Source organism: Athalia rosae, chromosome 6, assembly GCF_917208135.1.
Source record: "Athalia rosae chromosome 6, iyAthRosa1.1, whole genome shotgun sequence".
In the NCBI taxonomy this organism is placed as follows: domain Eukaryota; kingdom Metazoa; phylum Arthropoda; class Insecta; order Hymenoptera; family Athaliidae; genus Athalia; species Athalia rosae.
Genome location: NC_064031.1, coordinates 9,198,069 through 9,222,359, shown reverse-complemented (window position 1 = coordinate 9,222,359; position 24,291 = coordinate 9,198,069). Strand labels below are relative to the sequence as shown.

Genomic DNA, 24,291 nt, shown 5'->3' with positions numbered 1-24,291 from the left:
TCGACGTATTTCGTCCGAAAATTTTGCCGCCCGTTCGTATCGGATATACCATTGGAAGGATGGAAGGACTTGTTGCATTTTTTTTTCCACTACTCGGCGTACTCGCAATTTATTCATACCGTTTGGAGAATTACATAAATGGATTACAAATTATCGACGTCCGCGTCAGGCGGTGTACGGCCGACGGTCGGGAACGGTGAAAAAAATTGTTGGACAATTTTTTTCCGAAACACCCGAGCGAGCCCCGATATCGCGAAACAAATTCGATTACAATTTTTCCGGTTCAAACGCGGGCAGTGTCTCGTAGGCTTCCATCAGGATCTCGGTTATTCTCTCCCTGTACGATGGAACGTTGACGAACTGGTGTGAAAATATCGCCGAAGTATCGTTGTAAAAGCCGGTGGTGTGTTCGAGTAATTTCGACGTATCGCCGAGCTGTTCGTTCAAGGTATCGGACTCCATCAGCATCGAGGGTAAATCCGTAGTAGCGAAAACGATCGCGATCAACTTCGCGTCTTCGCAGCTCTTCAAGAGTTCCGACCAACCGAGATGGTCGTTTACGTCCAATCCGTTATTCTCCAATTCCTCTCGCAATTTTTCGTAATATATTTGGAAAAACGATTCCCCGTGACTAGTCCTCGTTTCCCTGTTAGTCGTCCAGTAGAGAAGAAGCATGATGTCGATCGCCGGCGGATTGTAGACTACGAACTGAAAATCTATCATGCAACAATCCACCGGTTTCCCTTCGGCGTCGTATTTCACCATAAGATTATTGGCCCACAAGTCACGGTGGCAGACGACTTTTCCGTAATTCTTTGTCGACCGAGACAAAGCTGCCGTTAGATTCTCGTACCAAGTGGCCAATCGGTTTTTCAGATGAATTTTTTCCTCGTCGTCCAAGCCCCCCATCAGTTCTATCATAGCGTAGACCCCCAAATGAGCCGCCCGGCTGGCCTTCTTCAAAATTCCGGAATCGCCGATCATAGATTCTTCCAAAATATCCCCGTAAACGTCGACGATTTTCTTCCCTGTCGATTTCAGATTATTCTCGAGTATGATAGATCTCGAGTGAAATTTGGCTAACATTTTCAGCAATAGCGCGTAGTGATCGTAATCAAAGTTTTTGAACTTGTTCGGCATAACGTACCCCAGTGTGGACAGGTCGTCCAAAACTATGACTTCATTCTCTTTGGAAAAATAACATCTGGGTGCCCAGCCGAAGTGACGTACCTCGTCCCCCAGCTCCTCCATCCGCGGTATCAAGTCCGTGTACACTTTGACTTCTTTCAAGAAAGCTCCGGACTCGACCATGAACACGTATTGCGGGGAGTCCAAGGGTGGTCGCGTTTTGACGAAAAATTTGTACTCGCTGGTCCGACGGTCCCCGTTCATCCGCACTGCCGCCGTGAGATTATAGTAAAGTCCGAGATATCCGTTCATTTTATTGACGACCGATACCTTGTGCTCGACCAATCGGAATTCATTCGACTTGATTCTCTTCCGTAAAACTTCGACGACTTCTTCCTCGGTTAGCACGGGCTCCGATGGCTCGATTTTACAATCGGCTACGGACGCCGCGACGTCCTCATCCACTTTCGACTCCATTCCGAAGTCGACTGCACCAGTCCATTCGTAGGTTGGACAGAAATTGCAGCGATGCTCCGATATCGGGGAACGTTATCTGGACAACTCTTGCGGCGTGACCATACGCACGGTGAATATAAAACCAACAACACGACAGACTCCTGAGGCGTGTGAGGTACGTGTATGTTACACTCTGTTCGCATGACGATGATTGACGCAACCGCACTTCTGCCCACATCGAGTGAACTGGACCGGCCTATTTATTTCTCTTGGGGATAGAAGTGGCTGGCTGTCCGGGCTGCTTATTTCTTCTACCGTGTGCGCACTGCCGGAGCGTATATGTATAACAACTACGTAATTTCAGTTTGTCTGTTACGACTCGACGCGATATGACGACGTTATGCGCTCTGGACAGGATTATAATGGAGAAACGTGTGGAATTCGTTGTTTGAGCTGACCTTGAATTTGAAAGAATGTTAACCGTTGGGGAGACGAAGGTCGAGCCTGATTGGTCGACTGATTTATTTCACGTCCTACTCGAGGCTCAATTCGTTCGCCGAGGGTATGAGCGGCGCAGCTCGCCGAACAAACTGCATAAGTAACGATGCAATTAGTGTTCCACTTGACGATTATGCGCGTACGCGACAGCGGAGCAGCACGCTTTGGTAAAAATTCAGGAGCAATTTACGAACAGCGATGATCCTCGATTAATTCGTATCGAATCGCGTCGCAAAATCTGGATTCCAAAACGGTCGATTTCTTCGTCGGACTCCGCTACTGGCAATTAGTATGCCGCAAAAGCAGGTGGTTCAGGATTCTCTGTACGGTATAGAAGATAGAATTATACACGTATAGCATCTTGAAAGATTATAATATAGGTATACCCTCGGTGTGTACACCCAGATCGCTAAGCACGAGGGATTTCGCTTGTACGTTTCACGTGTAAGCTGCAGTGGTCAGAAGATCCATTTACCTTCCGCTTTAATTATTAGATGAATCGAAGGATTACGCTCGCAAGTATAATCCCGAATAATTGATCGTGCATTAATTTCGTCAAAGGGTTATTTTGACGTTCACTTTACGACGCTGTCCCGAAAATGAGAAGCTGAAAACCAATGACACCGAACGTGTCGAGCGAGTCGTAAATTGCGCAGTAACAACGCAGCGTATATCACGACGTGCATCGTGACGCATGAAATCCTATAGGTATAGACGTCGAGTTATCGAAGCAGTTATCCTGTTTATGCGCGCAAACGTTTCTATCCCCCGCAAACAAACTTCTGCAGTTTGGTCAAGCCTGGCTTCGGTTTAGCGCATATCCACCCAGTGTGTTTCACGAATTTGTGCATCGCACATTCCGGACTCTGTTATGTTCAATTTCTCGGAATAACGTACGCTATATTCCGAACTGCACGTTGAACTTTACGCATTACTCAGAAGGTGGGACCGCTTATTTTCTTATCATATCTGAGACGTATTCTCCTCTGATAATGGCATGACCTACACCAAGTCTTGACTCGTCGATCGAAATTCAGAAAAGATTTGAATTCAATCGACCGTGAAATAATATTCAAAATCTAATCAGAATTGTTCGTTACACATATTCGAGGAGCTTTCATTGGGCTTTTTCAGAATCTGACACGTACAAATTTGTAATTCACGTATTGAAAGGAGAAAATAACGAGGAATGTGTATTGCGAAGATCCGAAAAGAGGCGTTATTCACTTCAATAGGTGTGACATTGTCTGTCCAGTTCTGAGTCTACGTTTATGTTATTCCTTCTGTAGAATTGGTCTTGTATTTTATTAGACCGATAGAACTTGCTCTCTGGAAAGTCTAATTGAATTCTATTGGATCTACCATGCCAGTGGCTAGTGTTGATGGCAACTTTGCGCCTCATGTTTTCGTCGTAAATTCCTTCCCAGATCAGACCTGGCTGCATTCGATCACATCGTTTTTGTTTCGGGTTAAAAGGGGTCGTGTCACGTAAACGATCGTACCCTCTGACTATTTTTCTCCCATCACGTTCCACGGACGCTTCCCTCTTGTTGAAATACGTCATCGACCCTGCAGCTGCGAAGGGCTCGCACTACAAATTTAGTTTTTTCCGAATTTGATTTTCATGAATTCGATGAAACTAACGGCTTTTGTTAAATTGCATCTCCCGAGATATAAAAATACGTGAATCAAGTTAGCGTCTCACCGATCCCTTGGGCCCAAAAATTCTCGGAATAAATTCTGCCGACGCTTTCATCAGGGCCCATGGCGTTTTGAATTCCGCTTGAAATTTACCCGTCATTTTGATAGCCTATAAATCGATTGACGTTTGGCTAGGATCAAATTTTACAGGATGCCATTGAACACTAAAAATACTCGACGGTCGTTCGTAGATCGATTCGATTCATTTATCCGTTGAGTAGAAATCTGTGAAAAGAAGATGTGTAACTATCTTGCAGTAAAAATTTGCTCGCGTGCGGAACCCCTCCGCTTCAAAAGTTACAATATGTGACATTCATTTTTCATTATGTTGTGTTCATTTTATCAGATCTGAATGGGTTGATGGACGTTCATAAATTCCACGGATCGTGCGTGTATTATAATTATATAGAATATTGATTTTCGACTACAAAAGGTATATAAATAGGTGTATACTTTAATCGAATCGATATCAATTCAATATCAACTTTTTCATTCTGACGTGTGAGTTTGGTACTGAAGTTTTCAACGCCTACACATTTTTGTTTTGGCTTTATTGTCATAGTAACCCTGTATATTACAGGTAAACCTATGCACAGGTGTACGTACGTACGGCTAGTTCGATCATTACGGTTCACAATTCTGACAACCGTCGTTCGTGGCTTCTGCGATTTCGCCAACTTAAAATCAGCTAAAATCTTATTCAAGTGTAAATTTCTTCGTGACACCTGATCGTATCTGACCAAATGTCAATGAGAACGTGATCTTTAACAGTAGATCAAAATCACCGTACGAATAAACCTTCAGTTTGTTGTTCACACGTGCAACGCGCAGAGTGGTAATTGCTCTGACTGCAGAGGTTGAAGTAGGATGAGTAGATAATCGCATTACAAACATTTGTGTTATACAGACGTTGATTGTAAGTTATCGTGTGTACTATAAGGTGCAGTATGCATGCGAGAACTTCATCTCACTTCATTAGTTTCGAACGTTACCTCAACTGACTCAGCTTGTGAAATTTCTCGCGTTGGATAATAGTATACATTGGGATCGAGCGAAAATTCATTTTTACTGCACCTTATTGTTCGGTCGAATGTACAATCGGAAAATTATTATTCCCTCAATCAGCTGCATGTGATGATTCGAAACTCATTGCGTAACCGCATGTCACATATACTTCTGATATACCTTATGTACTATTGAATACGTAGTTGTCCGAAAAATGCTTCTCCATTTCTTAACGTAAACATTAAATGAGAATTGGATAAGACCCATGATGCAGTCAGCTTTAAGATTTTTATCTCCGCGTGAAATTTCTGAAATATTCAGGATATGAAGCGTCGAACTTATCGTCACGATGAATTCGAGAGACCATTTTCGGGCCTGAATAAGGTTTTCAATTTTTTAGGAAAAAATCACAAACTCAAATTCAAACAAAATAAGGAGACGGATATGCCTGTAGATTTTTATTGCGCACCGGCAAGTATTCCTTGCCGATCTGTGATGATGCTCGCCAAAGCTATTGGCATCCATCTCAACTTGAAGACCCTGAATTTATCCAAAGGCGAACACTTGAAGTCAGGATTTGAGAAGGTCGGTGCGATATGTAAATTTTTCATTACAGCGTCTGTGTATTTCAATTTGATTTTTTAATAGCACGATCATACCTGTTATATCCTGTCATATAGGAAGTGATTTGAATATCGAAATCTCCCAATTTTAGATTAATCCACAACATACAATACCAACGATCAACGACAATGGATTCATACTTTGGGAAAGGTACACCAAAGTTCGAACGCATTTATTTGATTGCCAATAGCTAGATTAAATTTGATGAAATTTGCAGCCGTGCTATCTTGGGATACTTCGTTGAAAGGTACGCGAAAGACGATTCGTACTATCCAAAGTCTCCAGAAGAAAGAGGAAGAGTCGACCAACGACTGTATTTCGACCTTGCTATTCTAAATTACAACCTTCTCAAGGCTTACGTATGTCGAATCATACTCACAATTTTCAAACAAAGAATCGTACAGAGTTTGAAAAAGACTTTCATTTCAAATAAATTTGCTTGATGACCTACACTGGAATGACGAAGAGACTATAATGACACAATTCTTTTTTACTTCAAGCTTGACGTGATAACTGGCAAATCGAATAAAGTCAACGAGGAGGGTGTAGCAGGATTGGAAAAGGCATTTGAATTGTTAGACGCTTTTTTAAATGAGCAAGACTACGTCGCAGGCGATAATTTGACCATTGCGGATTTCAGTATAATCAGCACAATCAGCACCGCTGATGTGAGTACGTGTTAATTTGACCAAAATTGAATAATTGCAAATATCCTTCGGCAATTTAACCGCATTTTGCGCCGATAGAAAACCGCAGCTGAATTAATGAAAATCGTTAGCCAAATACGCTATCAATCAGCGCTGCGAATAACGAGCTCTGCGTAATCATATTAGAAGAGCTAAGCCATACGAGACTCGATCGATACGATGACCGAAGAATCTAACCAGTGAGCTTTAATTGTACATTACAGGAAGTTGGCTTTGACATACGTCGTTATGACAACGTCATGGAATGGTATCAACGATGCCAAAAAGATCTGTCCGACTTCGGATACGAGCAAATAGACAGCGCCGGTGCTAAAATACTGGGAAACCTATTCAAGAAAAATCTGCTGGTGCAATAAATCTTCATTCTCAATTGGCTATGGTACATTACTTCGATCGGTCCCATCGGTAACATCAAGTTATTCGATGAAGAAAATGTGTTTTATTTTTTCCCTCGATCCTGTGCGAAACTTTTCTGGATCAAATAAACTGAAAATGCAAACGCAAACGCAATGGATTTGATTTATCTGACTGATTGTGAGAATTGGAGGGATAATATCAATTTAATTGTTTTAGATTCCGTTAGACGCAGAGACTATGTCGAATGTACTGGCAACCATTCGTAAATTCGCTGCGAAAGAATTCTTGTGGCTATTAATTTTTTTACGGCTGTCAAATAATTAACGCAAATGTGTGACGGTTCGTTTCGAATGACGCGCTTGTAATCGTGTAGCCTCGTTTTAAAGAGCGCTACTTTGTCGATCGAGGGGAGCGATGTTTGAAGTTCATGCTCTCGCTGACATAAGGGATAGCAGGGTCGTCGTTGTCGTCTGGAGTGTAGTGCTCCGAGTGGCTCTGACCACCTCTACCGTTTATGAGTTTTGATTAGTAAACTAAGTCTGTAATATTTAGCAAAAATGTTAACTTCTCGAGGATTAAACCTAATGAGAGCCCTCAGAGAGGTGTCTAAAATGAACCATCAACTGGGCCTACAACAGGTGCGAAATTCAGGCGGGTAAGTCGAGTGCATATTATGTAACGTCAACTCGTTGACAACTTTTAGGTTAAAGCAAATTTCAAGACATAGAATGTTATTTGACTCGACGTACAGTAATTTTCAAATTTGCCATCAATCACGGCTGTTCATTGACTTTACCAGGCTGGACCACTTTGAGTCTGTGGTAAATCGACAAGTGTAATCAAAAATTTCCAATAGAAATCATCATCGTACACGACATAGTCTTGTAGTAGGCCCTAATTGTTTCTCTCATCAGCTGCCTATCATTAGAGAATAGCTCAATTCACATCAACGACGATCGAAACGAACTAAAATCATGGCGTGTTATTACAGTTGCGTTTATCGCATACCTGCTGCTCAGCCTTCTCGCAAGAGTATAATTTGGAGTGAAATGCTTGGAGGATTGGCATGGTGGTGGATTTTGTGGCATGTGTGGCACGAGCCCGACCATCTCATTGTAAGAGCCTTATTTTTTATCACAACAGTTACAGAAATCGTCAACTGAATAATGATCGAAAGATCTCAATTTTTACTTGTTTAGAAAAGTTCAATTACTTCAATACTTAATTCTGCCATAACTTTGTTCAACTGATCATACTTATCATGTTCTTAATTCATCCAGGGGGAATTTCCTTACCCTGATCCTTCGCAATGGACTGATGAAGAATTAGGAATCCCTCCAGATGATGTCAATATCTAATTAGGAATCCTAGAGCATCTAATATCGTGTAGTCCATGTCATTGAGACATTTGGAATTATCGTTCTGCGAATTCATTTTTCGAGATCGTATCGATATTCAACATACAAAACTGTAATTGCTGAATAAACACTAGCTCAGCCAAGTTGACTTAGTAAACTAATTTTATGAAACTATTTAATACTATCTTGTAATATATTGTATCAATAAAGCCAATCTGATAACGATTCACCTGCAATTTTTCTTTTTCAACTAGCAAGTATATCTATCGCCCATAGTTTGGCTAAATGAATTTATTTTCTTGTATCTTTTTTTTTTTTATTTTTTTTTTATGCAAGTATTCATTTCAGCGGTAAAATAAACTGGTTATAAAAAGTACAAAACTTTCCATTCGTGATTATAAGTCCGTTCAATTTTTGGTGGGTGTTTTGATTGTGATCGTTTTGACTTCGAGATAATCGTGCAGCCCATCCTCGCCACTACGACACAGTATAAGTCAATATGGTATGCAATAAATTAAACAAAATATATAGCGTTTGCTTTGGTCCATAAATTCTATACTCACAGTTCTCTCCCGATTCCAGATTTCTTGTAACCGCCGAACGGTGTTTGCGGGGTAATACCGTCGTAGCAGTTTATCCTATAAAATGGATAAGTGTGCCGATAAAAGCTTACAATTAGAATCAAGTTATGGTACAGCGGTATTATTTACCAAACGGATCCAGCCTGGACCGCCTTCGCGAAAGTTAGAGCCTTGTTGATATCGTTCGTTAGTACCCCAGCGGCAAGACCATATGTCGTATTATTAGCACGTTTGATTACTTCCTCCAGGGTGTTGAACTTGAAGATCGATTGCACCGGTCCGAAAATCTCTTCCTTGGCGATTCTCATATCGTCAGTAACATTGGAAAACACGGTAGGCTAAAAGCCAATAAAATAAAAAAAATCAAACCAAATAGAACGCGCAGAAAAGTCCGCTGATTAAATTTATCGGCAAGACTCGTCTCCTATTACCTGAAAGAAAAATCCAACATTTCCATGGCGCGCACCTCCAGTTTGGACGGTCGCACCTTGCTGTTTTCCAGACTCCACGAGTGCCGTGATTTTGTCGAGCTGATCCTTGTCAATTTGAGGTCCCTGTACGACGTCGGAACCGAACGGATCTCCAACCTTCCTTTGAATAGCCAATTCTTTTGCTCGAGCTACAAATGCGTCGTAGATTCCGGCTTGAACGTACGTACGCGAACCAGCGCAACAACTTTGTCCGTGATTGTCGAATAGCGCAGCGTGCGCGATATCTGCGGCTTCGTTGACTTTTTACAAAATACAAAATGGTTAGATTCAACGGTGTGTTTCTCATTGTCGGCAAAAAAAAAAATACGAGCAATTACGGTCACACTTATTCACCATCAAAGTCGTCGAATATAACAAGAGGACTCTTTCCTCCGAGTTCCAAACTCACGCGTTTCAAATTAGTCTTCGCCGCTGCTGCCATTATCAGATGGCCGACCTAAAAAATGCATGGGAACCGACAATCAGTCAGCACAATTTTTATAAATAATAGACGCGATATTTTGTATCCGCGAATTACCTCAGTAGAACCGGTAAAGGCGACTTTGTTAATGTCCGGGTGTTCGGCGATCGCCGCCCCGGCAGTAGGTCCGTATCCTGGAAGGACGTTGATAACTCCTGCAGGAAAACCTGCTTCCTGAACTAGAGAAGCTACGTAGAGAGCGGTCAAAGGTGTTTGTTCCGCCGGTTTCAATACAATGGTACAACCAGCGGCTAATGCTGGACCCCATTTCCAGGATAACATGGCCAGAGGATAATTCCAGGGAATAATTTGCCCCACGACGCCTACCGGTTCCTTGCGGGTCAGAGAAAAGTGATTTCCGTCTGCGAGATGAAAAGAGGATTCATAAGAAAACTTATTTTATTCCATCCATGATCCTTCAACTTTGTTCTTTTTTTTTTTCGTACCTGCGGGTATCGTGTTCCCATGAATTTTGTCGCACCAACCGGCATAGTGACGGATTACGGCGACGGAACCTTGTACGTCTAAGACAGCGTTGGCAAATGTCTTCCCATTATCCAGAGATTCCAGGCTCGCGATATGGTTGATGTCTCTTTCGATAAGATCAGCGAGCTTTTGATCAAGGGTAAACATTCAATAACTATTCATTCCTATGGACCACGGGAACCCCCTAAAACTGTACATCTGTATGACTATAATACCTTGTTCATCAGTAAGGCTCTGCTCGAAGCATCCATAGTACGCCATGGCGCGTCTCTTGCAAATGCTTTTAAGGCAGCCGAAACAGCCTTATCAACGTCAGCCTATACAAATGCACGAAATGAAGAAGAAGATTTTAATACGCAGGAAATACGCTTCATTTTTCATCTACACTGTGATCGTGTTGAATCAGTACATAGCAAGAGAAGACCCAAATTTAATAAACTGCAGCGGGGCGGGAAATTTTTTTTTTTTTTTCAATTACATAACTGTGCATAGCAAGTATCGTAACATAGATATATTGAACAATATATCTACGATTGTAATTTCATAACTTAATCCGCACATACTTTATCAGCTTCTGATATGTTCGCAATAACATTCTCGGTGGCTGGGTCAATCGTCTGAAACGTTCTACCACTTTCAGCCTCGATCCATTCGTTGTTGATGAACAACTAGACAACAAAAAAAAAATGTTTTGATAATGAATACCGTAATTATATCATAGGTATAGCTATCACTCTGATAAACACTCAATCTAAAATTTGGACAAATATATTTTTGTTAGATGATATTCAATTCGCAATATTAAATTTCCGGAAGTACCTCGGATTCAACGCAATATTTCCTCTATAGGATCAAAAAAAAATATAAATCATTTCGATTTAATGATATATTCATATTAAATAACATTCGTCATCGTGCATGGGTGAAGAAAAATAAGAAAAAAAAAATCTGAGCCTTATAATTACGAATTATTCTACCTTAGTATGTTTGATAGCGGGGCTGCGGTTCGCCATCTTATCGGTATGACTCCTCGTTGAGTTGTGAAGCAAATGTGTATCGAATTTCCCATCAAAATGACGCTTGCGCAGCGTGCCAGCTCTGCCCACGTGAAAGTAGAACGCAAAAAACAAACTCGCAAATATATATATGACGTTTCGTCATTGAATTCAATTTCATTCGAACTTACCTGAACGATATGTATAGTTCTTTCAACTAGGCTGCTCTATTTCGCACACCAACAACTTCTCTCCTAATCTAACTTCGATTGATCATTTTTTTACCTCTTCCAAAAGCTCTATCAATGTGAAACAATTTCCATTGAAATGATTGATACTAAAAAACGAAGATATTGTAACAACGAATAACCGGCATGATGTTCAGAATGAAGTTTCTCGTGTGGAACGCAAAATAAATGATATAATTACAACAATTACCAGTTCAAATTCAGCAACTCATATCCTCCGTACTTACGAAATATAATAACAGCAATTATTCGTCCTAATCGAATCCATGTATTTTGCAATTTTTGGATAACTACAATCATCATCATCATCATCATTGTAAAGGCGTACCTGAACACGCTCATTCGAATTACTATGCCTAATATAGGTATGCTTGTGGTACCTGAATGGTCAAGTATGCTCGATGTTAGTACAGAGAAGATATCACATATACTTTCCAGAAGTAGAGACAGTAGATAGCTAATCTACTCTCAACGACGGAAAGTTCGTTGGGTGGAATTGCGTTGATTTTATTTTTAAATCGGGTCATCAAGGCTGCGGTCTACCGACACCCTATCTTATTTCGTACCATACTTCGCAATCCACCGTCAAACTCCACACCACTCCGCAAGTTTGAATAAGTGTCGATTAATTGTTGTTATGTCTAAATTATTTCTTTTACTCAAACTGACTCGTTCGAATGACACTCAAATTTGTAGAGTATCGATTCTTTATGGACGACGTTGATAAATGCAAAAATCTGTGAAAGGTGACTTTGCTGCTGGCCATATGGAACCCCGGTATCACGGTGCGCGTAAGAATTTGTGATACTGAACTTCACATGAATATGTTGGCGCCAAACTCAATTCAATTCCCTCTAATATTTATTTGGTGTCCCGAAATACCTCCAAACGACGACGATATAGCATGACACACCCTGCATCCGTGTCATCATCAGGTGATTAATGAAGACTTTAGATGGAATCATTTAGTAAATTGTTCAAGAAGCAGGATTTATCAGAAGTACGTACGGTTATCGGATAAGCATAGAATGAAACAGCATATTTTTTTTCGATACATATTGAAATACATGAAATGTGCCGAAATTTGACGTACGCAAGTAGTTTCGCCCGATGACTCATTAACTTCTTGTCGGTAATCTTATCGAAATGCTTTTAGTCTCGAAGTAATGATTCATCGACTCTTCGCCCCTGCAACAGAAAAATAAAAATTATAACAATAAATCGAGTGATTATTTCAGTCCAACAGAATAAAAAGTAAGGGGTTGAAAAACGCATAGTGATTAACTTACATTTCTCGCCCAATGCCGGACTCTTTGAACCCACCGAACGGCGTTTGGAAATTAATAGAACTCCATTGGTTTATCCTAAGACGATAAAAATCACGTGCGTTAGTCGATCGTCTGTCGAAAAATTTTTAAGCAGTTAGAATTAAATCGAAATTCAGATCGTACCAGACGGAACCGGCCTCCACAGCTTTCGCGTATTCTAAAGCGAGGTCGATGTTTTTGGTGAAGACACCGGCCGCCAATCCGTAATGGGTGTCATTTGATCTTTCGATGACCTCCTCCAGAGTCTCAAATTTGAAAATGGATTGCACTGGCCCGAAAATCTATGCGAATTATGAGTAATTTGTCGATAAATGTATTTGAAAAAAACGTGATAAGTTATCTGCAGTGATGGCGTGACTTACCTCTTCCTTTGCAATTTGCATATTGTCGGTGACGTTCGAAAATACTGTTGGTTCAACGAAGTAGCCGGCTTTTCCCAAACGTTTTCCACCAGTCTCCAGCTTCGCACCTTCTTTCTTTCCGGATTCGATCAAACCAAGGATCTTGTCAAAGGTTTCCGTGTCGATCTGAAGATGAATTTATAAATTCATAGATTAATATAAGAAAAACTGATCAGTGAACTGGACTGGATTTGTTTGACAAACAAAATTAGCACGCACCTGGGGACCCTGGTTGACTCCAGGAACGAAAGGATCTCCAACTTTCTTTTCCAAAGCCAGAGCAACGGCTTTCTTTACGAACTCATCGTAAACTTTGGACTGTACGAAGACACGAGTTGGCGCACAACAGGTTTGACCAGCATTGTGGAAGAGACCTTCGTGAGCGTGTTGTGCGGCTAAATCCACTGTAAAACGTAATTCCCACGTCAACCGAGGGTCAGAATAAGATTTGAAAGCCTATATGTTAATTAGGAATCAATCCACGAACTTACGATCAGCATCGTTGAAAATGACGAGTGGACTTTTTCCTCCGAGCTCGAGTGTTACACGTTTCAAATTTGACTCTCCAGCAGCCTTCAATATCAGATGTCCGACCTGTAGAGGCGAAAATTAAGATCAATGTTCGCGCCACATAGGTACATTCTGAATGAGGTCGTAGTAAATTTTTCAAACTTTGCCGAACATTCTCAAGGGCTAGAATCGGTGATCGTTATACCTCCGTAGATCCGGTAAAACTGATTTTCGCCACATCCTTGTGCGCGGTAAGTGCAGCTCCAGTTTGTCCGAAACCAGGTACAAAGTTGATAACACCGGGCGGAAATCCAGCTTCCTTAACGAAACTAGCTACCCTCAGAGCAGTCAAAGACGTCTGTTCGGCTGGTTTAAAAACACATGTGCAACCAGCTGCTAATGCGGGCGCCAATTTCAATGCCACCATAACCATGGGATAGTTCCATGGAGTGATTTGGCCGACTACGCCGATCGGCTCCTTTCTGGTCAAGCAGAATGAACCGTCATCTTAAAAAAAAAAACGCGACGTTATGCCAAAATTTGGTATCCGCATGTGGTTGAATAAATTTCACGCATCTTTCAACACTGACCCGAGGGAACAGTTAGGCCATGAACTTTATCTGCCCAACCGGCGTAATAACGTATAAGTTCTGCAGCGTTGAGGACCTCGCCGTAAGCATTTGCGAAAGGTTTTCCATTGTCCAATGACTCCAAACTCGCTATTTCGTCCTGGTGTTGCACGATAAGATCAGCAAGCTATATAGTTGGATAGAAAAGTTCAAGTTGTTCATAATCATTTCAATACGAAGATTACCGAAAAAAACAATGTGCGGTTCCCGGTGCCGAACACCGAAAAACTAATAACGAAAGCAGCCACGCGGGCAAACTGTTGGATACGAAAATCATTTCTATAATGGTCTTGTTAGACAAGAGCATTTATGCTCTATTTGTAAGCCAGTGGGCTTCATTGCTCAATAGCTTCTGCTTCGTATCCATCAACGACCTGCTAACTTTCGAAGAATCAACCGGTGATTTGATTCACTGCTGAAAGTCGGTTTTGGCCAATCGGTAGGATTGTCTCCGTTACATAATCCTCTGAGAGCGAGTTGTGAATAATTTGTATTCATCACGCAAGGCAACTGGTACCGTGTGTGTGATATGCAAACTCACCCGCACTTACATTGAGATTGAAGTCGCTTAGCGCGACCATAGCTGAAACTCGCAAAAAATCTAAGCTAGCAATCCCGAAAAAAAGGCACTGTGAGAACCTAATTGAGTCTCACCTTGTGCATCATTGCCGCTCTTTGCGCACCGCTCGTTAATCTCCATGGTGACCCTCTGGCGAAAGCTCTCTTCGCTGCGGCGACTGCTTTGTCAACATCGGCCTTGAAAAACCATTATCTATAATTAACTCTAAAAATAGTTTGTGCACACGCCAGCTAGTCGCTGGTTCAGATATATCTGAAGTCAAAATATGTCATTCCTGAATCATTTTGCACGTAGAAGTACTGGAGAATATTTAGATTCAATTTGAGGTATGGATCGAAAATGAATATCAAACTTACCGGACTAGCTTCAGAAATGTCAATGATTTTTGTTCCAGTCGAAGGATTTATGGTAGGAAATGTCTTCCCCCCTTCAGCATCGACAAACTCATTGTCGATGAAAAGCTACAGGATGAAATACAGATTAAACGTTATTCTGAAACTTGACTTCAAATTAACGTAAACAACTGATAGGTGCTCAGATTTTTTATTAGAAACTCCTTTCAACAAACACTGACTAATAAGAAATTGATAAATAATACCCCATATAATTGGCTGGAAAGATGCTTTCTAACTATAAATACCTAATCAATTTTTCGACTCGATAAATTATATGCAAATTTCCAAAATATTTACTGCCTAACATTTACCTTGGTGTAAAGGACTTTTGGTGTCGGATCAGGCTTTGGTGTTGAATCTAGCCCAGCCATGTTAGTTAGATTGTACGGTTCTGGTTCTGATGAATCGCACACAGCCACTGAAGTGCGCAGAAGAATGCTACTTGATTTTAAACTCTGCAATAGTGGCAATAACAAGTGCAAGAGTCTCATTTATTTCAAGGCATAATTGATATGGCTTGTGTCGTCGTTGAGTAACTCTATACTTTTTTCGTATTCAATAGTGTAGATATCGTGTATCTACTCTCTGTATCATCGTCTGGCTTACGATACCTGTATCTTATCTTTGGAGAAACATTTTTTCCATACAACCCTTCGACAATATAGGTAATTGCGCAATGGTTCTTGAAATTTCGAAATATGAGAGAACAGCGGCAAAACCCCTGAAAAAACGATGAACCCCGACCCTCGGAAGATCACTTTACTGATTCGTACACTGATCTGTATTATTCATCGATTGTTCAATACCTTCTACTTTCATTACGAGAGTTTCGCAATGGATGTTTCGTGTTGTTATTTATTGAAACTGGCGATAAAAATTGATCAAACGTTCAAGAATGCCTGATAGTCTTGTGCCATCATGCCCTTTGAATATAAGGTACCTCCGGGTAATAAGAACTATCGCGGGCAATAAGACCTACACAAGAGATATTTGTAATAAAATGAAAAATATCCACAAGTTTTAATGTTAATCACTGTTTAAGGGTATTTTATATAAAATGTGAACAAAAAATGGCCGTTTTCACAAAGAACAAACAGAAAATTAGGATGTTTAGATGTGGTAGGGTAATAAGGGCAATACGGATTTAGCATGCATACTTGAATAATTGAACTATACTTAATGAATTTGGAATTTGGGATCGAAAATCATGTGAATGCAATAACAATACTGTGATTATTGATCTTGAATTCCAAATATATTTAAATTATAGCTTAACTATTTGATAATGTTGAAAAAGGCCTTATCACCCTCCTATAGTAAAACAAGGCCTACATGTAAAGTTTTTTAAAACGTTTAATTTCGTTTTTGTTCATCGTAAAAGTTACCATGTTTTGTTTGTATTTGATACACAATGACCTTAAGTAATGATCTACATAAAAACTTATTGATTGAATTCAATATTTTTCATTTTATTGCAAATATCGCTTCGCTATAGGCCTCATTTCCTGTAGACTTACATCGCATACTAAAAGCATGATCTATCCTTCGCAATATTGAAATCCTGTTGCAAGCAAGGGGGTCAGACAACCAAAGTATATAGAACAGCTAAAAATCGAAAAAAAAGATTTCATTTGGCGTTGACTGATGATTTTCATGTTCAGTCAAAGCATTGGGGGTTGAAACAGAATTTGTTGGTTTCGAACTGAACATTGATAGCGGTAGCGGGAAGGAAGCTGGCCTCCCATCTACACCTTTTTGGAAGTACTGCGTAGACCTTTACAGTCGGCCAATTCGATTCCAGAGGCCGTCCGAACTATTTTCTATCGAAATTTTCTGCACCCCACTCTCGAATCCACTGCCGAATTCTTCGGTTTTTGAAGTAAACCGAGTACGTTCTGTTTACGAGAGGTCGTATTTCGTGAATAAAGTTAATAAATGCTAGAGGTTAATAAGAATTATTAGGAATTATCAAAGTAGTGTGGTTTCTCATAGTATTGACAGTACATAAATAATTCTCCACCAAAATGCCACGTATTATGATAAAGGGTGGTGTTTGGCGCAACACCGAAGTAAGTAACAATTTTATAACCTAGCATCTATCTTGAAACCTATGGCATATCCACGGCTGGATTTGAAAATAAAAGTTACTGATAGTATGCCAAATTAGAATACCAAATTCTCTCATTAAATCTTGATGAATATTATCTTTTATTATTCAATGAATTATCGTATCTCGAATCACTAGGTACACCTTATTATCTCACTGTGAAGGCTTGGTCCAAATCCAGAAATCTCTTTTTCTGTAGAAGGTTTAGAAAATAGAGTTGGTATCTTGCATGATTTGTCATCAAAGAGCTAATCGTCTCATGTGTAAAAATGTAGTTTGAAGTCAATCAATTGCAAGACTACCTTCCTTCTAAGATGAGAGAAATAAGATAGGCTTTTAGAGTCTCAGTGATCATTTTTGAAATATTGATGATTTGTAGGATGAGATCCTGAAAGCAGCTGTTATGAAATATGGCAAAAATCAATGGTCTCGTATAGCATCTCTGCTGCACAGAAAATCAGCCAAACAATGCAAAGCCAGATGGTTTGAATGGCTGGATCCCAGCATCAAAAAGACAGAATGGAGCCGAGAGGAAGACGAAAAGCTGTTACATCTAGCAAAGCTCATGCCCACACAGTGGCGCACCATAGCTCCAATTATTGGGCGTACTGCTGCTCAGTGTTTAGAACGTTACGAGTATCTACTGTAAGTGGAATTGCTTGTTCCAAAAAATTATCAGTTGATAAATATAATAGAAATCTTCTTTTTCACCATCACAAATTTGTAATTTGCAGCGATCAGGCTCAAAAAAAAGAAGAAGGAGAAGATGCTGCCGATGACCCACGTAAATTGAAACCTGGTGAAATTGATCCTAATCCAGAAACAAAACCAGCCCGTCCTGATCCAAAAGATATGGATGAAGACGGTAATTAGAATTCACATTCATATTGGTTATAAAATTTGCAGAATCCCTCTGATCCAGAATAATCTGATTAACTTTTTTTTTTTCCATAGAACTTGAAATGTTATCGGAGGCTCGCGCTAGACTGGCAAATACACAGGGTAAAAAAGCAAAGCGTAAGGCTCGTGAAAAGCAGCTGGAAGAAGCTCGACGACTCGCAGCCTTACAAAAACGGAGGGAGTTACGTGCTGCCGGTATTACTGTTTCTCAGAAGCACAAACGGAAGCGTGGAGTTAATTACAACTCTGAGATTCCGTTTGAAAAACGACCAGCTCTGGGATTTTATGATACTTCCTTGGAGCACATAGACCCATTAGCGGCTGATTTTTCTAGAATGAGACAGCAACATTTAGACGGCGATCTCAGGCAAGAAAAAGAAGAGGTAGGATGTTCTTTGTGTCACCTTTCAGAGACTTTCATTATTAGAATCCAAAGTATAAAATATTCAGAAGGTCTAAACTGCTAGTTTTATCAACGAACGATTTTACAACGATTTTAGATGGAACGGCGTAAAGATAAGCAGAAGCTCAAGCAGAGAAAAGAAAACGATATTCCAATGGGAATGCTCAACAATCAAGAACCTGTGAAGAAGAGAAGCAAACTGGTCTTACCAGAGCCACAAATATCTGATCAGGAATTGCAACAAGTTGTGAAACTCGGTCGAGCTTCTGAGGTATATATATATTTTGAATTTATCTGAATTAGTTTGAATCACAGTTAAAACACAACATTGAATTAGGTTGCTCGAGAAGTTGCGACTGAAAGTGGAGTGACTTTATCCGATAGTTTGTTGGCTGATTATTCTTTGACTCCCAATGTGGCAGCAACGCCGCGCACACCAGCTGCTACAGACAGAATTCTTCAGGAGGCTCAAAATGTCATGGCGCTGACCCATGTCGATACACCTCTTAAAGGTGAACACTTTTCTCCGTAAAGATCACTATACATACATGCACAGTTAGAAAAACTCTGACCACTTTTATTTCAACAATACATTCAAGGTGGGTTGAATACTCCACTGCATAGTTCCGACTTTAGCAGTGTATTGCCAGCCAATAACGTTGTGGCTACCCCAAATACCGTTTTGGCGACGCCGTTCCGTTCGCAACGCACAGACGGTACTCCAACAAATTCTTTCAATACCCCGACGTCTGCACGAAGTCAAGCTGGAGCTTTGGTACCAACACCTGTTCGCGATAAGCTGAGTATTAATCCAGAAGAAGTTTTAGAGGGTTCGGAGACTCCTGCTCTTCATAAACAGGTCTGGTCTAATTAGGGGAATAGAAAATTCAAATGGCAAATATGACTAACTATTACACCCTAAAATTATACCATCATTAGGTGAAGGAACAGCTGCGTGCAGGATTAAGCACTTTACCAACACCTAGGAACGATTACGAGATAGTAGTTCCCGAAGGAGAAGGTGAGGACGAAAACGGAACTGATCCATCAGATAACATTGTCGAGGATCAAGCTGACATAGATGCGAGACGTCAACAAGAGATAATAGAGCAAAGTAAGTTTACCGTAAAGATTGAAAATTTATTACCATAAAAAATAATCTAAATTTTCTCAAATATTAAAGTAGAGTTATGTCACTTATTTTTTACTGTTATTGTAGAGAAAAAAGATCTTGCACAGAGATCACAAGTGATCCAAAGAGATATGCCTAGACCTGTAGATGTGAATATGAATATCTTGAGACCACTTATGGACACCCCATTAACCGACTTACAGAGGGTAATGAAAAGATATTGTAAATATTATCTGATTGTCAAACGCACTTATGGATGCTACAAATTGAATTTTATTCCAGGCTGAAGAGCTAATTAAAAGAGAAATGATCACAATGCTGCAGTATGACGCATTACAAAATCCAGTACCAGCGACCACCAAACGAGGAGCATCCTCGTCGATTGTACAAGCTACAGCATTTCTTGAACAGCATCCCTACATTGACTACGAACAAGACGATTTGGCCGAAGTAAGTCAATTTGATGTTTCGCTCTAATTAATTGTTATTTCGTTAAAAAGCCTTGAATCCCCTTTACACAATGCAATTTCAATTAATGATACGGTGATATCTTGACAGGCACGTAAGCTCTTGGAGCAGGAAATGGCCGTCGTACGAGAGGGAATGGCTCATGGAGATCTTAGTATTGATGCCTATACCACTGTCTGGGAAGAATGTTTATCACAAGTATTATACTTAGAGAATCAGAAGCGATATACGAGAGCTACATTAGCCTCTAAAAAAGACAGAGTTGAAGCTTGTGAACGAAAACTGGAAGAAAATAGAGTTCACATGACAGGAGAAGCAAAACGAGCTGCCAAAATGGAAAAGAAGCTCAAAATATTGACGGGAGGGTATCAGGTAACATGTTGTGCTTAATAGTTTTTCTTGCAGAGTCTTAATTTTTTTCTTCGATTTCATGATAGACACGTGCCCAAGGATTAACGAAACAAATGCATGATTTGTGGGAACAAATTGAGCAAGCTCACCTGGAGTTATCGACGTTCAAATTCCTCCAAGGACAAGAAGAAGCGGCCGTACCAAGACGGCTGAATGCACTCATGGAAGATGTTAACAGGCAAACAGAACGAGAGCGTACCCTACAAGCTAGGTTTGCAGAGCTTCAAGAACAATTGCAACAGATATCAGTGCAATAACGGTAGACTAAACGCCTGCAGCGATCAGGAAATTATTACTATCAATATTGCGCGTTTTGTTTTTCATTTCTACTTTTGCAACTCACTCAAAGAACTGGATAGCACTGATTATTTTGTGTTGGATATCTACTACCATCATACCTCAATGTTTTGAGAATTCAAATTGTAAATGCTGAACCCCCGTTATATTATACGAAAATGGTGAATCATAGAAAATATAAAATAGTCTAAATAATAATTGTAAGTATAACAATGGCTGACAAGGCCCGGAATAGCTTATAAGGTGAGTTCACAAATTTTTGACACCATGAGATTCTATCTCGAATAATTAGGTATAAATGGGTTCGAATGAATTCGGAATTACAACAAACTTATTAGATTTCCGTCTGCAATAGAATTTGAATCAATGAATTTTTATGTGAAAATTTTTCAATGCTTACAATAAATTTTAGGGTAATAGAATTAAAAATAAATTAAAATTCATTTGTTTTATTCGATCATGGAAGTGTCTTTGATCGCACATATTACGCAAATGTATCAAAACATACGTTAAATATTTAAGGGAGAATAAAAAAATGGTCATTCATATCGAGCAGCAAAGTATACCTTTTTTCAGCTTGTTTTAATATTCCTTTAATTCTGTGATGGTAGAGTGAGTTTTAATAAACGTATGTCATGGCTTGAGTATGTTGGGTGTTGTTCTGCTAACATCACAGGTGTAATCTTGAACCTTTTTTTAATGGCATCAACAAATTGGCTCCATACTGGCTTTTGGTTCGGCGTATCCCTCTCTTCTTGTGAGAGTAATGCATATGTATTACTTGTAGCTCCACATAGTCTTTCCAAAGTATTCAACAATGGTTCGATTGACTGAAATCGATCAAATAATATATCACAATGACGATGTAATAGATCAGAAGCCTAATTTAAACGAACAGAATAAAATGTATAGTTATTGATACTCTACCTCTGTATAATAGACACAATCTGCTAAGACAACAATATCAGGTTTGAAATCAATTACAGCATCCTTACTCCAAGCTAATTCTTGCGCCTTGGCAGATCCACCACAGTTTTTCCAGTGATGTTTGTTCATCTCAATATTTTTATTCAACGCTGGAAGTACGTTGGCAAGGTCTGTTAGAACTACCTCAGCCCTATGATAATTAAATTTAGATAATACTACATATCCAAAAACAGTATGAATGAATAAAATAAAATTACCCAAGGCACGCAGCAGTCATCCCAACACAGCCGAGACCTGCACCTAATTCTAATACTTTCTTATTGAGAAGCCAATCTTTTCCGAGTCTGTCGTCTCTGCATAATACATCAAGGTATTTTGCCAGTACCAAGGAAGCATCCCATACAACACAGCTAACCTCACCCACCTCTTTTTGGTACAACGTCAATGTTACTTTTCGACTTTCCAGTTCAAACTCTCGGATAAAAATGTCATTATCATCATCCATTTTCGAGGTGTTCTAGCTGGAAATATGTCAATGTGTAATTGAACTCCATTATATTATTACACTCAACCGTTCAAGTCGTCTGATGTCTAACCTGCAGTTGTATACTCCAGTCACACACAAATGCAAATAACCCAACACTAACGCAATGCTAACAGTCTGAGAGGGACACCTAGGGACGACTGCTCCTCGAAGGGTGTTATTTGAAGCGTTGAGTGTACACTCAACGTTTGAAGCATAGTTTTAAATGTTATCAAAATGATATATTGTACTGTTGAGAAAAATAGGCTGGACATAGAATAAAGAAAACTTTATTTACGGTGTATTACAATAACAATAGTAATCAAATTTGTACAATAGTTTGATCATTGAAAATAAATTGGCATCTACCTATTCTCAATGGTTTGATGTCACTGACTTATGCTATTGATGATAAATAGGAGGTGATTCACTTGTTACGTGTAAAAAATAAAGATTGAAAAAGTCAAAAAATACATTACATTGAAATAATTAATAGGCAAGTCCAAAAGATGTAAATGTTACATAGGTATGAAAATTATTCGTCAATTATTCTGGACCTCTAATACCTACGAAGTAAGACTACTACGATGTATAATCAGATAATTACACATTTTTTTCATCAAGTATGGATTTCAACAGAAAAAAGACAATTCATCCTACCTAAATTTTGATCTAATTTGTTTGTAACAGCCCCAACTTTGCATTTCAAGAAGATCGGAGAATTATGGTTTCAAATATCACTAAGGTCTACAGCATCCACTTGTGTGGTGATACTCTCCTCTCTATCAAGGTCTGTTTGTGGAGCAACTGTTTTTTCAACTCTAACAGAAGGATGTGCAGTTTCAAGTTTTGCCCAAGAACCTGGTTCAGCTTTTTTAAGTTTTATTTCTACTTTAGTTGGAAGCATATTTACGCTACTTTCCTCGACAATAACTACCTGTAAAAGTGCATGAATTTTTTATATCAGTCAGGAATTTGATAATTAGTACTTTCCAATACATAATCATTATTCATGAATCACAACTTTACCCCTCTAAGTTCGACATCTAGATTATATCTCGAATCCTCTTCTTGGAAGTACAGATCTATGGACAGTCGGACTGGATTTAATTTGATGCTTGATAGGCTGGGTGAATACTTTTTGCAGAATATGGAAACAACCACAAATCCTCCAGTTTGATGCCAATCCATTCGGCACTTTATAGTTTTGTTTGTAGCCTTAAATCAGAGTAGAAAATAATCAGTGGTGGGTTCCAAAATTATCGTTCTTAACTACATTATTACCTCGCTCAACCACAGATGTGTTCCTTGGGAGCAACCGGGCTGTTCTAGAAATACAGCAAAGTCGGTAGTTTTTTTCTTACAACACGACCAATATTTGAGGCCCTCATGGAATATGGGCACTCCTGGATGATGGTTGCAGGTTTCTTCATCAATTACAGTACCAGTGTATGAAGCCTTGCAACCTTTGTGCTTGCACATTTCACCAACAGGTATTTTGGTTCCTGCGCTAGCTACATCCTGCACCTTAATCTCATGAGTTTGTTCAAGTAAGGCACTGGATATACTGGGTTTTATAGTTGTTTGAGGAGTATGATAAGAAGGCCGTGGTGAATTTTCATAGTTTTGAATAGGTGGTCTGACTTCAATCACTTCGCTTGCTTTGGATTTATCAATTACTGGTTTCTCTGGTTCTACCGGCTTCACATTCGTATGTGAAGACTTGGTGCACCCTTTAATATTCAGAAACTCCGTAAAGTCGGTACATTTCTTATTACAGCATGACCAGCCCTTGTATGCATCGTGGAATACTGGTTGTCCAGGATGATGAGTGCAGTCATCTGATATAAAACAGTCATATGCAATAGAATGAATTTTTATCCGTACTTATAATATAAAATTGCGCTTTATTAGTTTTCATAAACGCATACATCAAACCTACCCCCCTTGTTGTCATTGGGATCGTATTTCTGACCACAACCACGATTATAACAGTTCAGCAATATTTTTGATTCTGACATGATTGTATTATGTAGCACAATATGTAGATAGTTTTGAAAACAGTCAACTTGTGATAATTATGCCGAAAAACTGTACGAAATATCCAACACGAGATGGTTACAAACAATTCATAAACCTTTTACGACTACTGCTCAGATGATCTGTCGCTGCTTCTGGTAAATTC

General features: G+C 39.6%; 9 protein-coding genes across 15 annotated transcripts; 3 read left to right on the top strand and 6 right to left on the bottom strand.

Moving 5' to 3' along the window:
• Positions 1–94: 94 nt before the first annotated feature.
• LOC105690371 lies at positions 95–1,945 on the bottom strand. The gene has a single exon (XM_012408102.3). The coding sequence runs from the start codon at positions 1,603–1,605 to the stop codon at positions 268–270; it is 1,338 nt and encodes a 445-aa protein (XP_012263525.2). The 5' UTR covers positions 1,606–1,945; the 3' UTR covers positions 95–267.
• A 452-nt stretch (positions 1,946–2,397) lies between these two features.
• LOC110117242 lies at positions 2,398–4,227 on the bottom strand. The gene has a single exon (XM_048656945.1). The coding sequence runs from the start codon at positions 3,644–3,646 to the stop codon at positions 3,311–3,313; it is 336 nt and encodes a 111-aa protein (XP_048512902.1). The 5' UTR covers positions 3,647–4,227; the 3' UTR covers positions 2,398–3,310.
• On the top strand, positions 2,888–6,624 carry LOC105690386 (glutathione S-transferase 1-1-like). 7 transcript variants are annotated; one of them, XM_048656942.1, is made up of 6 exons: positions 2,888–3,024; positions 5,189–5,373; positions 5,504–5,562; positions 5,630–5,771; positions 5,913–6,080; positions 6,323–6,624. In XM_048656942.1, the coding sequence occupies exons 2-6, from the start codon at positions 5,233–5,235 to the stop codon at positions 6,473–6,475; spliced, it is 663 nt and encodes a 220-aa protein (XP_048512899.1). In that variant the 5' UTR covers positions 2,888–3,024; positions 5,189–5,232; the 3' UTR covers positions 6,476–6,624. The 7 variants fall into 7 exon arrangements, with proteins under 7 accessions (XP_048512899.1, XP_048512900.1, XP_012263555.2 ...); XM_012408132.3 differs by lacking the exon at positions 2,888–3,024 and adding an exon at positions 4,413–4,618; XM_012408131.3 differs by lacking the exon at positions 2,888–3,024 and adding an exon at positions 4,413–4,645.
• A 302-nt stretch (positions 6,625–6,926) lies between these two features.
• LOC105690387 (NADH dehydrogenase [ubiquinone] 1 beta subcomplex subunit 2, mitochondrial-like) lies at positions 6,927–8,059 on the top strand. Its single transcript, XM_012408134.3, has 3 exons — positions 6,927–7,131; positions 7,468–7,591; positions 7,757–8,059. The coding sequence occupies exons 1-3, from the start codon at positions 7,034–7,036 to the stop codon at positions 7,832–7,834; spliced, it is 300 nt and encodes a 99-aa protein (XP_012263557.2). The 5' UTR covers positions 6,927–7,033; the 3' UTR covers positions 7,835–8,059.
• Positions 8,060–8,128: 69 nt separating this feature from the next.
• On the bottom strand, positions 8,129–10,968 carry LOC105690384 (aldehyde dehydrogenase 1A1). Its single transcript, XM_012408128.3, has 10 exons — positions 10,830–10,968; positions 10,416–10,520; positions 10,068–10,169; positions 9,813–9,978; positions 9,424–9,728; positions 9,240–9,342; positions 8,847–9,145; positions 8,545–8,753; positions 8,398–8,472; positions 8,129–8,311 (listed from the first exon to the last, which is right to left on the bottom strand). Exons 1-10 carry the CDS (start codon positions 10,863–10,865, stop codon positions 8,242–8,244), a joined length of 1,470 nt encoding a protein of 489 aa, XP_012263551.1. The 5' UTR covers positions 10,866–10,968; the 3' UTR covers positions 8,129–8,241.
• Positions 10,969–12,064: 1,096 nt separating this feature from the next.
• On the bottom strand, positions 12,065–15,411 carry LOC105690383 (aldehyde dehydrogenase-like). Its single transcript, XM_012408127.3, has 11 exons — positions 15,250–15,411; positions 14,900–15,004; positions 14,618–14,719; positions 13,925–14,090; positions 13,540–13,841; positions 13,316–13,418; positions 13,044–13,228; positions 12,786–12,950; positions 12,547–12,704; positions 12,385–12,459; positions 12,065–12,283 (listed from the first exon to the last, which is right to left on the bottom strand). Exons 1-11 carry the CDS (start codon positions 15,307–15,309, stop codon positions 12,214–12,216), a joined length of 1,491 nt encoding a protein of 496 aa, XP_012263550.2. The 5' UTR covers positions 15,310–15,411; the 3' UTR covers positions 12,065–12,213.
• A 1,364-nt stretch (positions 15,412–16,775) lies between these two features.
• Positions 16,776–21,208, top strand: LOC105690427 (cell division cycle 5-like protein). The gene is made up of 12 exons (XM_012408208.2): positions 16,776–17,007; positions 17,425–17,690; positions 17,780–17,910; positions 18,000–18,328; positions 18,446–18,619; positions 18,686–18,860; positions 18,948–19,207; positions 19,288–19,462; positions 19,568–19,686; positions 19,763–19,930; positions 20,039–20,320; positions 20,386–21,208. The coding sequence occupies exons 1-12, from the start codon at positions 16,963–16,965 to the stop codon at positions 20,614–20,616; spliced, it is 2,355 nt and encodes a 784-aa protein (XP_012263631.1). The 5' UTR covers positions 16,776–16,962; the 3' UTR covers positions 20,617–21,208.
• On the bottom strand, positions 21,199–22,257 carry LOC105690428 (protein N-lysine methyltransferase METTL21D-like). The gene is made up of 4 exons (XM_012408209.3): positions 22,180–22,257; positions 21,841–22,104; positions 21,584–21,773; positions 21,199–21,486 (listed from the first exon to the last, which is right to left on the bottom strand). The coding sequence occupies exons 2-4, from the start codon at positions 22,086–22,088 to the stop codon at positions 21,250–21,252; spliced, it is 675 nt and encodes a 224-aa protein (XP_012263632.1). The 5' UTR covers positions 22,089–22,104; positions 22,180–22,257; the 3' UTR covers positions 21,199–21,249.
• Positions 22,258–22,380: 123 nt separating this feature from the next.
• On the bottom strand, positions 22,381–24,273 carry LOC105690369 (cysteine and histidine-rich domain-containing protein morgana). The gene is made up of 4 exons (XM_012408100.3): positions 24,049–24,273; positions 23,391–23,947; positions 23,136–23,324; positions 22,381–23,043 (listed from the first exon to the last, which is right to left on the bottom strand). The coding sequence occupies exons 1-4, from the start codon at positions 24,125–24,127 to the stop codon at positions 22,837–22,839; spliced, it is 1,032 nt and encodes a 343-aa protein (XP_012263523.2). The 5' UTR covers positions 24,128–24,273; the 3' UTR covers positions 22,381–22,836.
• Positions 24,274–24,291: the final 18 nt, after the last annotated feature.

Excerpts from the sequence above, each read along its gene's own strand:
- LOC105690386 (XM_048656941.1), top strand. The coding sequence starts at position 5,113 with ATGAAGCGTCGAACTTATCGTCACGATGAATTCGAGAGACCATTTTCG. Across the intron at positions 5,374-5,503 it reads TGAAGTCAGGATTTGAGAAG|ATTAATCCACAACATACAAT; the intron begins GTCGGTGCGATA and ends TCCCAATTTTAG. Across the intron at positions 6,081-6,322 it reads GCACAATCAGCACCGCTGAT|GAAGTTGGCTTTGACATACG; the intron begins GTGAGTACGTGT and ends TGTACATTACAG.
- LOC110117242 (XM_048656945.1), bottom strand. The coding sequence starts at position 3,646 with ATGACGTATTTCAACAAGAGGGAAGCGTCCGTGGAACGTGATGGGAGA.
- LOC105690384 (XM_012408128.3), bottom strand. The coding sequence starts at position 10,865 with ATGGCGAACCGCAGCCCCGCTATCAAACATACTAAG. Across the intron at positions 10,521-10,829 it reads CCGCTATCAAACATACTAAG|TTGTTCATCAACAACGAATG; the intron begins GTAGAATAATTC and ends TTTGTTGTCTAG. Across the intron at positions 9,729-9,812 it reads TGGGAACACGATACCCGCAG|ACGGAAATCACTTTTCTCTG; the intron begins GTACGAAAAAAA and ends TTCATCTCGCAG.
- LOC105690371 (XM_012408102.3), bottom strand. The coding sequence starts at position 1,605 with ATGGAGTCGAAAGTGGATGAGGACGTCGCGGCGTCCGTAGCCGATTGT.
- LOC105690383 (XM_012408127.3), bottom strand. The coding sequence starts at position 15,309 with ATGGCTGGGCTAGATTCAACACCAAAGCCTGATCCGACACCAAAAGTC. Across the intron at positions 14,720-14,899 it reads ACATTTCTGAAGCTAGTCCG|GCCGATGTTGACAAAGCAGT; the intron begins GTAAGTTTGATA and ends TGGTTTTTCAAG. Across the intron at positions 14,091-14,617 it reads GAGCGGCAATGATGCACAAG|CTTGCTGATCTTATCGTGCA; the intron begins GTGAGACTCAAT and ends CCAACTATATAG.
- LOC105690428 (XM_012408209.3), bottom strand. The coding sequence starts at position 22,088 with ATGGATGATGATAATGACATTTTTATCCGAGAGTTTGAACTGGAAAGT. Across the intron at positions 21,774-21,840 it reads ATGACTGCTGCGTGCCTTGG|GGCTGAGGTAGTTCTAACAG; the intron begins GTAATTTTATTT and ends TAATTATCATAG. Across the intron at positions 21,487-21,583 it reads ATTGTGTCTATTATACAGAG|TCAATCGAACCATTGTTGAA; the intron begins GTAGAGTATCAA and ends GATCGATTTCAG.
- LOC105690369 (XM_012408100.3), bottom strand. The coding sequence starts at position 24,127 with ATGTCAGAATCAAAAATATTGCTGAACTGTTATAATCGTGGTTGTGGT. Across the intron at positions 23,948-24,048 it reads TCCCAATGACAACAAGGGGG|ATGACTGCACTCATCATCCT; the intron begins GTAGGTTTGATG and ends GTTTTATATCAG. Across the intron at positions 23,325-23,390 it reads CACATCTGTGGTTGAGCGAG|GCTACAAACAAAACTATAAA; the intron begins GTAATAATGTAG and ends CTCTGATTTAAG.
- LOC105690387 (XM_012408134.3), top strand. The coding sequence starts at position 7,034 with ATGTTAACTTCTCGAGGATTAAACCTAATGAGAGCCCTCAGAGAGGTG. Across the intron at positions 7,132-7,467 it reads CAGGTGCGAAATTCAGGCGG|TTGCGTTTATCGCATACCTG; the intron begins GTAAGTCGAGTG and ends GTGTTATTACAG. Across the intron at positions 7,592-7,756 it reads ACGAGCCCGACCATCTCATT|GGGGAATTTCCTTACCCTGA; the intron begins GTAAGAGCCTTA and ends TAATTCATCCAG.
- LOC105690427 (XM_012408208.2), top strand. The coding sequence starts at position 16,963 with ATGCCACGTATTATGATAAAGGGTGGTGTTTGGCGCAACACCGAA. Across the intron at positions 17,911-17,999 it reads AAAAGATATGGATGAAGACG|AACTTGAAATGTTATCGGAG; the intron begins GTAATTAGAATT and ends TTTTTTCCATAG. Across the intron at positions 19,687-19,762 it reads CATTAACCGACTTACAGAGG|GCTGAAGAGCTAATTAAAAG; the intron begins GTAATGAAAAGA and ends ATTTTATTCCAG.